We start from the raw sequence: 13,505 nt of genomic DNA, 5'->3' as shown, positions 1-13,505 counted from the left end.
AGGCTGGAAGAAGGAGGAAAAGCAGAAGGCCAAAAAGGAGGCTCTTCCCAGTTGAGTCTGCTCCCTTTAAGGAGTTCTTTCAGAAATCCTACACAGCAATTCCACTTACTTCTTATAGGCTAGAACTTAGTCACGTGCCACACCTAGCTGCAAAGGAGATAGAGAGTGTAGTTTTTAATTCTGAGCAGGAATATGCACAGCTAAAAATCAGGGGGAGAATGGATGTTGGGGTAGGCAATACCACTATGATTTTGCATTCCTATAATATGCAGAGACTTAGGGCTACCATGTAAAAAGTCAAAACACCTCTTTTTGGTTTTGCTGTGAGCTATAGTTTCTTAATTTAGAAATCTGGCTTAATTTAGAAATCCTGTTTCTTCTGTGAAGTATCATTTCTTTATTTGGCAATCTTGCCTGACTCTTGTTCTCTTCTTTCCTCTTGCCTTTCAGCTGTTTTGGAAAGAAGCAAGGTTTAGATTTCTCCATGTTAACCATGAGTGTGACACTTTCCCCCCTGAGGTCACAGGACCTGGATCCCATGGCTACTGATGCTTCACCCATGGCTATCAACCTGACACCCACTGTGGAGCAGGGTGAGGGAGAAGAGGCGCTGAAGGCCATGGATTCTGACCAGCAGTATGAAAAACCACCCCCACTGCACACAGGGGCCGACTGGAAGATTGTCCTCCACTTACCAGAAATTGAGACCTGGCTCCGGATGACCTCAGAGAGAGTCCGAGACCTAACTTATTCAGTCCAGCAAGACTCAGATAGCAAGCATGTGGACGTGCATCTAGTTCAACTCAAGGTAAGGCAGGTCTCTGGGCTCAGGGTACATTCAGGACAGAAGTCTGAAAAAGGCTATGGCACCTGGAGCCTGAATTCTGTAATTCCCAATGAGGAAATGTCCAGGAAGAAAAATAGAGTAACAGGTAACATAGGCAGAATTAATTCTTTCTTGGTTTTACTTCATGTGCTGATTATCTAGACCAAAACTGGCCTTTGAGGAAAATGTGGAGAAGTTGGGAAAGAGAGGGCCATTTTTGGGCAGTGTCACAGTAATCCATAAAAATGAATAAATGTATTTTAAAAAATATTACAAAAGGTTTAATAAAAAGACTCTCAAAGGTAAAACATCAGACTGAGCTTTGATTGTGTGAGTGTATGTGATTATTATCTTTTGCTGAAGTTGATGGTGACTTTATGGCAAACAGTGGCTTATGGCATGGTGTGATAGGGCAGATGTTCTCATTGAGAATGAGTCCTTTTATCCAGGTACAATGCATCATGCAGAGCAAAGGTGCTTTTATAACAACTCATCTAAGTTCAGACATTTAAAAAATGTCTGGTTTCTGGAGCCCTCCAAAAGCTTAACTGTTGGTAATAATGGAGTAGGGGTGCTAATAAAGAGTGCTATTAATAGATTTCTGGCCTAGGGACCCCAAAATACTGGGAATCTTGTCCTGCTGTACACACTTTTCTCTTCTAGGTCCCTGAGGGAAATTTCATGCTTAGGTGAATGACCAGCAAAGCAAGCAGGTTCATAACCAATCAGGGTGTTGGCCCCAAGTCCTGATGTAAATTTCCAGTCAATTTGATGGGGTCCTAAGGAGAATTTCTTTATCTAAGCTAAACCAGTTGAGTTGCCATTGAGTCGACTCTGACTCATGGTGACCCCACGTGTGTTGGAGTAGAACTGTGCTCCATAGGGTTTTCAATATCTGATTTTTCAGAAGTAGATCACCAGACATTTCTTCCAAGGCAACTCTGGGTGGATTTGAACCTCTAACTTTTTGATGAGCAGCCAAGTGCATTAACCATTTGCACTACCCAGGGACTCCTTAGGTAGTTCATCCTAAATGACCTGAAATCAAAGGCCAAACAGATTATTGGATCTGAATACTTAAATGGCTTACGGGATGCAGCCTTTAGTGGGAAAGGATGGACAGTTAGAGACAGCGTGAGCCCCAAAGCCTGGAGGAGATATGCCTCAGCCTTCTCAGACTGGTTCAATAGAGAAAGAGTGTGTCAGTGTTGAAGAAGAAGCTTCATGAGGGCAGGAAATCAAGTACAGTACTCACATAGTGGTTACTCAATCAACGACTGTTGAAAGAGTGAATTAAAATTGCCCTACATTAATTTAATTCCAGAGTTTCTATCTTTACATTGTTGGTGCTTATTTCATCAGGTGACCTAACCAACATTCTTTGTAATGTTCTCAAATATTCTGTAATAATAGAGCCCTTTGCATAGTAAGCCCAAAGTCAAGGAGCCCTGGTCAGTGCCTGTGGTTTCTAAAACAGTTTACACAATCATTTAGTTTTGATCTCCTGATCTGCTGCTAAATTTACCCTTTGTTTTTGTAATTTCCTTAATTCAACCAAATAAACCTTTTGATACTTTTTTTTTTTTTTAATTTTAAAATTCTTATCAGTTTCCTGAATTTCCACACGGATCCACAAGAATAAAGGGGAATTTAAACACAGTGTAGAAACACATCAAAAAAAAACCTTGTAGACTAAAACAGAACCAAACCTGTTGCCATCAAATCAGTTCAGACTCATAGTGACCCTATAGGGCAGAGTAGAACTGCCCACCAGGTTTCCAAGGAGCAGCTGGTAGATTTGAACTGCTGACCTTTTGGTTAGCAGCCAAGCTCTTAACCACTGTGCCACAAGGGCTCCAACCTCATAGAAGCAACTCTCAGTTGATGTCTGTGGCAAAGTATAGGGGTAGGCACAGCCTGGGGCGAGGACTTCCACCTCCTATGGGGCTGCCTAGCTTGGCTTCCGCTACGTGGGTAAATTACTGGATTTATTCAATTACAGTGAAAAATAAATGCCAGAGGGATGGGAATTCCCATCTAGGTGCTGATAACTGCCACATTTGTATATCCGGTTCTAATGTTTTCCCAGGATCCCCAGCTGCCTAACATTTCCTCTTGTATCTCTAGTAGGAATCTCCAACCAGATATGCCCATCCCAGATCTCTTGTCCTTCCCATACCTGATCCTCCACCAGTCTTCCCAATTTCAGTAAAAGGTACCACTGTTTGCCAAGTCAAAGCAGGATCCTCCCACCCCATATACATATGTGTTCTATCAACAAGTCTGTGGATCCCTCTCCAAAATATTCCCTGAAGTCATTCATTTCTCCCCAACACTACTGCTGCCACCCTAATCAAGCTACGTAACTGCTTGCCTGGAGCCCTCGTGGTGCAGTGGTTAAGAGCTCAGCTGCTAAGCGGAAGGTTGGCAGTTCAAATCCACCAGCCTCTCCTTGGAAACCCTATGGGGGCAGTTGTACTATGTCCCATAGTGTTGTTATGAGTTGGAATCCACTTGAAAGCAATAGGTTTAGTTTTAACTAGTCTTTTTGCTTCCACTTTTTCACGTAGTAGCCACTGTGATCTTTTTAAAATGTAAATCGTATCTGTCACTCTCTTGTTTCCTATTGGATTTACAATAAAACCCAAGCTCCCTCCTGTAGCTCTGCCCTTGCCTGCCTCTGGCCATGTCTCCTCTTTCTTTTTCCTTGTTCATAAGGCTCTAAGCACACTGGAAGTTCCAAAGAAGTGATAGGCTAGTTCTTGCCACATGGCTTTTACTGTTCCCTCTACCTAGAAACTCTCTTCCTTCATCTTTGCGTGGCTGAATTTTGATCCTCATCAAGCAGTCAGCAGAGGCACAACCTGTGCTTGTGTTTGGTGAAGGGCAAGCACAAAATAAGGAGCTACCCTTTACTTAAAATGTCTACATGCCTTGTATTCCCTTTCACATTGCTTGCTCTAAATCTTCTCATCATAGTCTTCTCTACCATCATGTCATTGTATAATTTTTAAAGAAACAGTTGAAAAATGCCTTAGGAAAATGATCAGGGTAGGCTTGGCCTCTGGTCTTATGTTAAATGTCACTTTCTCAAAAAAAAAAAAAAAATTCTGATCTCTATTTTAACACCCATTCCCTCCTGTAGCCATTATCTATTCTATTATCTAGCTTTATTGTTTAAATGATTTCTTATTACTAGCTGCAATTATCTTATTTGTTTACTTGTTTGTGTTCTCCCCAAGAATCTGGAATATCTAATTCTCCACTGTATCCCTGTTACCTAGGACAGGGCCTGGCACTTGGTGGGGGCTCAGTTCACATCTATGGTTGGATAAAAACCAAACCAAACCTGTTGCTATCTAGTCAATTCCAAATTATAGTAACCCTATTAGACAGGGTGGAACTGCCCCATAGGGTTTCCAAGGCTGTAAATCTTTACAGAAGCAGATTGCCACGTCTTTGTCCTGCAGAGTGGCTGGTGGGTTCAAACTGCCAATCTTTTGGTTAGCAGCCAAGGGCTTTACCACTACTCCACTGGGGCTCCCATAGTCAATATCTTCTCTTCCCATAGGCAGGCTTGCATGGAAATCACAGAAGGAAGGCTGCTGAGGATTGAGTTAGGACAAAGGTGTTGGATGAATTAAGGCCCATGTGTGCTTGGGGCATTGCTCTCCCATTAAAGAGAGTCCTGTGAGTGGATCAGAAGTCGTGGAGATATTGTCTGGAGAATCTCTGCATAGGAGAGTCTTTTTTTTTTTTCCTGTAAGGGTCTGTGCTTGGACCCCACTCCCATGCTCCTTTCTCGTTGACTCCTTCTTCCATGATGATTTTGGTCAGTAGATTTACTCTCAGGTCTTCTAGGCCAGGAGACATTCTTTTTCTTTAAAGGTAGCCTGAGTTATCTTTAAAGTCATTGTGTTGATCTTAAAATGTATTTGTCAGAGACCACTCTTATCTCCCTTATTTCCAAGTTCTTAGGGGAAGTTTTACTATAATCCCCAGGATAAACCACTATTATAAAGTTTCCAAGGGAGTAATTGTTCTAGAGAGTGAATAAAAATATCCAGTGGTAAGATTAAAAAATGGAAACAGTGAAATATGTTATACTGAGTACTTTTTTCCATTTTTTTAAACTAAAAATGCAGTCCACATATTTTGCCTCTTGGTTTCCGGATATTCTTTAGTAAAATGTATGAGAAGCCAGCTGAACCATTTTTAGAAACTGCTTTTTCCCTCTTTGGATTCAGAAGCTCTGCTGTGCAAGCAAACCAGACCAAGAACTTTAAACAGTTTTGATTTTAATTGAAATTCCGGTCTGGATGAAAGTATTTGAGTTTCAAGCAGGCAAAGTAGGCATCTCTGCTTCCTGACTAACAGGCTTCTCAGGGAGAGTATTATTTTTATTCCAGGAAACACAATAGCAGAAAAGGCGCAGGGCTTAGATTAGCTAGCACAGGATAAATGATGTGGCTGGATGACAAACAGAAGTCTTGAAGTGACCCACTTTAGTAAATTCTTCTACTCTAAACCACGACCACATGAGATTTGTGTCTCAAAGTTAGAGCGTTCGACGGAGACTGTTTACCAGATGTTCTGATTGGGCTGTTCCCAGATTGGGATGTGTCTGACATCTGGAGTTGATCCAGATACTAGGTGACTCACTCACATGGGGTCTTGAGGGCCTCTGTGGAAAAAGTCTTGAATTCTCACCGAATCTGGGGTTCAGCACATCAGGTGCACCTGATGGACTGAAGATGATGGATTTTATAGCTTTGCAGGAGCATTAATTGTCAAGATAGCGCAACAAGCCTACCAGATTTTCCAGCTGTGTAATTTTTAATTAGCAATTGTTGTTGTTGCTAGCTGCCATTCAGCTGAAAACAAGGTCTAGAGAAAAGTAATAAATATCATCAAAAAAAGTGAAGATGAGTCCATTGAGAAAAGTCTGAAGAAACTGGCATTATTTTGGTTGGAAAAGTGTTACTGGGTTTTGTTACTTAAACGGTTTTAATAATATTAACCTGAGGTATCACTGAGCAACAATGGCCATCTGTTTTTGTGGTCTCAGGTGGTTTGATGTTTGTAGGGGCAACTGATAAGAGGCAGGATATGAGTTAACTTTTTCCTTGCCCTAGAAAATTTTCAGTTCAATAACATTCATCAAATACCTAACATGTACCAGGAGTTTTACTTACAGTCTCTTACATAATCCTCACAACAACCTTGTTGAAGATGAGGAAATTGAGTCTCAGAAGGGTTAGTAAGTGATCAGCTTGGGCGTCAAACTAGGCTTTTTGAGCCTCAGGTCTGCTACTCTTTCTATGTTGGTACATTGGCCTCAGGCCGGGGAAGGATTACTCAACAAGCAAGGTACCCATGGGTTTACTTGTGCTTGCTTACTAATCTGTACTGCATGGTTTCACCTGTTTTTCACCACATCAAGGATATGATGAAACCCATGTGAAATTGTGCACTACAAATTAGTACGTAGACACAGATAAGCCTGTGTGTACTTTGCTCACTGGTTAATTTGCCCCTTCGGATTTCTACAGGGGTGAGAAATTTGAGCGACTATAATGTATAATAGTTCTGTTTTTCTTATACTAGAGGGTTAGGATGTGACGGGGGAGGGCTTATTGTTTTTCTTTCTTTTTTTTTTAATTGAGAAGAAGATCTAGCATAGGTGTATTTTAATTCATCACAAGTAGAAGCATGAGGCAGTTGAAGTGGGGACATAAATGAACTTCTGGGATCCCTTTGAGTATGGGCATCATAACCTGTTGTCATCAAGTTGATTTTGACCCATGATGACCCCATGTGTTACAGAGTAGAACTGCTCCATAGGGTTTTCTTGGCTGTAATCTTAACAGAAGTAGATCACCAGGCTTTCTTCTGCAGTACTACTGCATGGGTTCGAACCACCAACCTTTAGGTTAGTAATCGAGCGCAAACTGTTTGCGCCACCTAGGACCTATGGGCATCATGTTGTTGTTAGTTGCTGTTGAGTCGATTCCGACTCATGGTAACCCCATGTGTGACAGAGTAGAATTGCTCCCTAGGGTTTTCAAGGCTGTGACCTTTCAGAAGCAAATCGCCAGGCCTGTCTTCCGAGGTGCCTCTGGGTGGGTTCCAACTGCCAACATTTGGACTAATAGTCGAGCACTTAACCTTTTGCACCATACCTGCCCTGAATAAGGGAAAGGGAGAGAATTTGTTTCTTTATTTCCTTCTCTTCATTATTTACTGCTACTTTGCCTGCCTTGGAGCCCTGATGGTGCAGTGGTTAGCAGCAGAGCTCCTAACCAAAAGGTCGGCAGTTGGAATCCACTAGCTGCTCCTTGGAAGCCCTGTGGGGCAGTTCTGCTCTGTCCTTTAGGGGTGCTATGAGTCAGAATCAACTCGATGGCAACAGGTTTGGTTTTCTGGGTTTTTTTGCCTACCTTGTCCACCCTCCCCACCTTCAAAATTTTACATCTCAGAGGAGGGAGACATGTTGTCTAACTGAAGTGAAATGGTACTTAGGTGTGAAATATGGAGGAGGGAAAATCAAGAGATGAACATCTTTAATGAGAAACGTTAACAAACCAGCTAATTCCAGATTGTGGCATGTATAGATACAGTAGTTCTCACCCTTATCTGCACAATAGAATCTCCTGGGAAGCTTTAAAAAGCCCGTTGCCCAGGTCACGTCTCAGACCAGCTACATCAGAATCTGGGGGTTGGACCCAGGCATCAGTACTTTTAAAGGTTCCCCAGGTGATTCCAGTGCACAACCAAGCATAAGAACCACTGTAAGTAGGACTTTTGAGCTGAGGGCTTTTTGATACATCTTGTTTATTCCGTGCATTCTCCCTTTTCCCCCAAAAAGACAACTAGAGATTTAAAGTGGCTTTTTTTTAGGAGTGAGGGGTTCTGTATGACTCTTTTGAACTTCAGTTCCCTAAGTGACTCATAAAGTTAGTGAAAACAAAGAGGAGGGAAAGAAATAAGTACATGCCAGATACTGGGCTATGTGTTTTACATATACAATCTCATTTTATTCTCTTAAATTTTTTAAATACAAAAGAAGAACTCGATCCAGGTAAAGCAAATGTTCCATTGTCGTTTAATTCTCACAACTCTTTATTTTGATTATAGTAGTAAAATATATATGACATAAAATTTGACATTTCAATCATTTTTAAGTGTATAATTCTGTGGCATTAAATTAGGTTTACAATGCTGTGTGACCATCACCACCATTTATTTCAAAAACTTTATCACCTCAGACAGAAGCTCTGTACCCATTAAACTAGAACTCACTCACAACAACTCTTTGAACTAGAAATACCTTATGGAGAGATTTAGGCACAGCCACCTATGGTTATACAGGTTACATATGAATAGCACCTTCGGAAATTGTGCAGTACACAACCTGCATGGCCACACCTGGCCACCTTGTATAGGCATGGAGAGCAACCTGAGCAAAGGGTGCTTTGAATATGAAAGACAGAGGGCTTCATTCCGGTCTAGAGCCAAAGAATGATGGGAGACATATTATTGAGTTTGGGGAGACACATTTTGAAGGACCACAAAGGCCTTGACTGCCTCAGAGAAGTCTGGGCTTGATCCAGTATTCATAAAGACATCCACAAACAAAGGAATGACTTGATTAAAGTCTGTGTCTTAGGATGAGTTTGTGGGTGTGTGCAGGATGATCTGGAAGGGGGAGAGCTGTGAGGCAGTTATGAGGCTGTTCGGTAAATTACAGAGTGGATGGGTTTGCATGGTGGAAGCAGGAAGCAAGAATAAATCCATCGAGTGACTGATGGAAAACCAGACAGCAAGCAGGGGAGTCACAGGTGACTGGTTCTTTGTGGCTTAACTTGCCCTCATCAGATTCAAACGGAACTGATATGTCTATTGTCACTTGGTGTTAGGGCTGAAGACTGTTTTTCTTTTTCTTTGTATAAATGGAAATAGAATAAAAAGGAACAGAACAGAAATCTCTTTTATTTTCACTTTAGCAGTGTGGTTTTTGGTGTAAGTTGCTTCTGTTGTTCTGTGATACTTCATTATTTGGATAAGGCAGTGTCTTATTTATCTAGTGCTGCTGTAATAGAAATACCACAAGTGGATGGCTTTAACAAACAGAAATTTATTCTCTCATAGTCTAGGAGGCTAGAAGTCTGAATTTGAGGTGTCTGCTTCAGGGGAAAGCTTTCTGTCTCTGTAGGCTCTGGAGGAAGGTCCTTGTCATCAGTCTTCCCCGGTTGAGGAGCTTCTCAGCACAGGGACTCCAGGTCCAAAGGACGTGCTGTTCTCCTGGCTCTTGTTTCTTGGTGGTATGAGGTCCCCATGTCTCTCTGCTCTCTCCTCTGTTTTGTATCTCAGAAGAGATTGGCTTAAAACAAAACCTAATCTTGTAGACTGAGTCCTGTCTCATCAACATAACTGCTGCTAATCCCATCTCATTAACATCATAGTGATAGGATTTACAACACATAGGAAGATCACATCAGATGACAAAATGGTGGACGATCACACAGTACTGGGAATCATGGACTAGCTAAATTGATACATATATTTTTGGGGACACAATTCAGTCCATGACACACAGATTTATAAAATTATCATTAGATGGAAAAGGAATATGTGAAATGCATTATGGGAAGTGATCCACTCTTCTCTTGGAGAAGAGAAAATGGGTAGAAGGCCCACAGGAGAATTAGTTCATGTAAAAGTGGCATGGCATCGGCATCTGACCTACACTGATTTCACAAGGGAGAAGGAGAATCAAGATCAACAGCCCAAGGCTGATTCCTATGAGGTAGAGATCAGACATGCCTCTTCTCTCTGCAAATCTTTACCAGTTCTAACACTGACCGTCCCTCCTGCGACACTCTGTACTTCTCTGCTGTGTTCGATAATTCATTGCGATAGCCACACAGAACTCACAGATAATACTCACTATTACGGGGTTTATGAGGGAAGTAACAGGTTACAGTTCAGGTTCAGGAATGCTCAGAATACAGTTCTTCCAACAGGACAGCCTCTTTCCAGCTGTGCCCACAGGCACGCCTCTCTCGGGCCCTTAGCCTCTGTGCTGCTCAGGTAAGTGTTACAAAGCTCTTTTAGCTCTGCCAGTAAGTGCCCAGAGGCACACCCTACTCTGCAGTAAGCCTCTGCCTACAAGCCTCTGCCGGAAGGTGCTCAGCTTTCTTGTCTGTGGGCCCACCACACCATCTCCCGCTGGTATCTCCTGCTGCCATTTGTCTGCCACTGCTTCTCGCCATCTTCATTCTTACAGCTGTCTCTCTCTCTTAGTCTCCTGGTTCCAGGAGCTTCTCAGCACAAGGACCCTGGGTCCAAAGGACATGCTTTGCTCTTGGCTGCTTCTTCATTGGTGGTGGTGGGATCCTCTCTGTGCTCTGGAATTGACTCTCGTGTAAGCCTAGTGGGATGGCAAAACTGATCAATCCCGTTGGTGGGCCACAATTACCTTATTTGAACAGTCCAGCCAGTCACTTGGGTGGGAGTTACAAGACCATGGCTAGAAAGGCCACACAAAAGCAATTCATCTCACCACAGTTCAGAAGGAGGAAATTGGCCTTAGGCAAATTGTGAAGAAGGTCTTCAGCACCTTTTTGCATTTTTCCCTCTTTCCAGGAACCTAATTTCTATCAAAAGATGTTATAAAGTAATTAAAACTATAGTTTAACAATGGCAGAGCTAAAACTTTTGCAAAGGGAATTAATGCTATTGCACTGGCAAAAAGAATCCATCTCTGTAATGGTGAGTCAGGCACTAGTGACAAGATGAGGTGAGAGATTTCCACTGAGGACAGCTCTGGAGTTCTTCAGATAATATCTTGTAGGAGACTACCTCCTTTATGGATGTGTATATGTCCCCATGCTGGACATAACTTAAGTAGGAGTGAAATGTTGTTTTAAAAAATATTTTAACTGCCAGAAGAACTAGATGGTGCCTGGCTACCACTACTGACCATTCTGAAGAGGGCCACGATAGATGGACCCTGATAGAATGGGAGAAAAATGTAGAACAGAACTCAGATTCTTAAAAATTCCAGACTTACTGGACGAGTTGAGACTAGAGGACTCCCTGAGACACTCTTTCAACCTTGAACCAAAACTATCCCGAGGTCACCTTTTAGTGAAATAACAGATTGACACACAAAATAAAGGATTTTGCCCATGAATACAGTGCTCTATTAAAAAACCATCTATATGAGACCAAAAGGTCAACAATTACTGTAAAGAAAAGATGAGAAGATAAGGGGGCAGGGAAATTAGAGCACTGGAACTGGAACAACCAGAATGGAATTGAAGAGAATTTTGACACATGTAACTAATGTCACCGAGCAATTTGTATAACCCGTTGCTGTCGAGTCGATTCTGACTCATAGCAACGTTGTAGGACAGAGTAGAACTGCCCCTAGGGTTTCCAGGGAGCGCCTGGTAGATTCGAACTGCCGACCTTTTGGTAGCAGCTGAACTCTTAAGTGGGAACCTAATTTACTATGTAAACTTACACTGAAAACACAATAAAATAATATTAAAAAAATGTATTTTAACTGCTCTGTTAACCCCCTTAACTTCTAGCTGTCCTTCCAGATAAAGTCCAAATGTCTGGGCATGACATGCAATTTCTTCACAATCTGGACCCGGTCGACCTATAGTTCCTTCTCCTGAAATCTCTTTCATGCACTTCTAACAAACCAGGCCCTTTCAGAAATCCATGCCTTGGAACATGGTTTCCTTCTGTCTGGGAAATCACCTCACTCCTCATCCAAAACTTCTTTGCATAGGAAAATTACTATATATTCTCCAGATCCTAGCTATGATATTTGCTTTCTTGGTGAAAGCATTTCACGGGCCAAGCTGGTCAGTCCTTCTGCAGGTTCTCCCCATGTTTTCCTGCAGTGTCTACTGTAGCATGTTCGGGGACACTGCGGTCAATTTGAATTATTACTACTCACCTGTGGTGGTTATAAAGAATCTTGTTTTTATATTCCATAACTATATCTCTGTTGATACCTTTGTATGACTTTGAAATCAGGACAAAAGAAAATAATCATCATAAAATACATTTCCTTTGATTATTTTGTTGATGGAAAACAAACTGACATATTTAGACTTTTGAATAATTGGTACTTCTCACATCTACTCTGGAAATCTGAGGGCATGCATATTTTCATTTTGTTTGACTAGGGCAACATATCCTGAACATTTTGCACTTTATTGGGTGTGACTTGGGGGGAAATCCTCACCTCAAAATTTCTGTGTTTGCAGTTTCAAAAATATGGTCAGTAAACCTTTAGTGGTAAATCATGTTGGTAGTGAAAATTTGATGTTATTTAAGAATAGAGACCTTTGAAGGTGATGAGCTATCTTAGTTTTTATTGGAGTTATTCTGTACCATGTTTTGTACACAAAAATATAGGATTTGTGTGTGTGGACACATAGATACCTTATTATGACTTGATGGCAACGGGGTTGGTTTGGTTTCTAGATACCTCATTATTGTGGCAAAAACTATTTATTAAATGCCCATGTGGACTTGATGATTTGCTGGGTTCTGTATAAATGTGTTTACTCTGATAGTTCTCCCTTGGCTATATCTATCTGCTGGATTCTGGTCTTCCACAATAAGTAATGAGCTTCATAAATTGACATGAATCAAAACTTTATGGATTAATATAGTAGCTGACATTATTCTGTGTGCATATGAGTGCATGCTTTCCTTTTCATTTTTCTCCTTCCTGCTTTTTGTGATATAAGTGTATCTCTCCTTAATTAGTTATAAACCTGAGGAGCCTACATAAAAAATTAATGTTTCTTTTTAAACTTTCATAAATTAAGTTGTAGATGTATTAAACTTCTATTAGAAGAACGGAATTTTCTTCTCAGGGCAGATGGATATCTGTTTTGTTGTTTGCTTGTTTTTAATTTTTGAAAAATCACTAGGCTTAGTTTTTCCTAGAGATTTACAAGCAATTCTATTTTGTGTCTGCCATGGTGTCATAAATAAGAATAAATTATTAATAACTGTTTACTGTCGTTATCCTAAAATTCAATGTCTTTAAAATGCAGTTCAAACAGACACATGAAGAAATGCTCATGATCATTAGCCATTAGAGAAATGCAGATCAAAACTACAATGAGATACCATCTCACCCCAGCAAGGCTATCATTAATCCAGAAAAACACCAAATAATAAATGCTGGAGAGGTTGTGGAGTGACTGGAACACTTATACACTGTTGGTGGGAATGTAAAACGGTACAGCCACTTTGGAAATTGATTTGGCATTTCCTTAAAAAGCTAGAAACAGAAGTACCATACGATCCAGCTGTCCCGCTTCTTGGAATATATCCTAGAGAAATAAGTGCCGTTACACGAATAGATATATGCACACCATGCTCATTGCAGCACTGTTCACAATAGCAAAAAGATGGAAATAACATAGGTGCCCATCAACGAACAAATGGATAAACAAATTATGGTATATGCACACAATGGAATACTACGCAATGGTAAAGAACAATGATGAAGCTGTGAAAATGTTCATGCAGGAATCTGGAGGGCATTATGCTAAGTGCATTTAGTCAGTCACAGAAGGACAAATATTGTATAAGACCACTATTATAAGAACTCAAGAAGAGGTTTAAACACAGAAGA

The 13,505-nt window shown here is 41.1% G+C and overlaps 1 protein-coding gene across 1 annotated transcript in view; it reads left to right on the top strand.

The window, feature by feature from the left end:
- The first annotated feature begins 484 nt into the window (after positions 1 to 484).
- The window catches only part of AKAP6 (A-kinase anchoring protein 6), a 404,455-nt gene continuing 391,434 nt past the window's right edge, over positions 485 to 13,505 (top strand). Inside the window, exon 1 of the mRNA XM_004376527.2 lies at positions 485 to 808. Within this exon, the coding sequence (XP_004376584.1) occupies positions 485 to 808 (324 nt within the window). The remainder of the gene's footprint in view (positions 809 to 13,505) is intronic.

This window comes from Trichechus manatus, unplaced genomic scaffold (assembly GCF_000243295.1).
Source record: "Trichechus manatus latirostris isolate Lorelei unplaced genomic scaffold, TriManLat1.0 scaffold00043, whole genome shotgun sequence".
Taxonomy (NCBI): Eukaryota; Metazoa; Chordata; class Mammalia; order Sirenia; family Trichechidae; genus Trichechus; species Trichechus manatus.
Note: the sequence above shows the minus strand (reverse complement) of the source record. Positions and strands in the feature narration are given on the sequence as shown.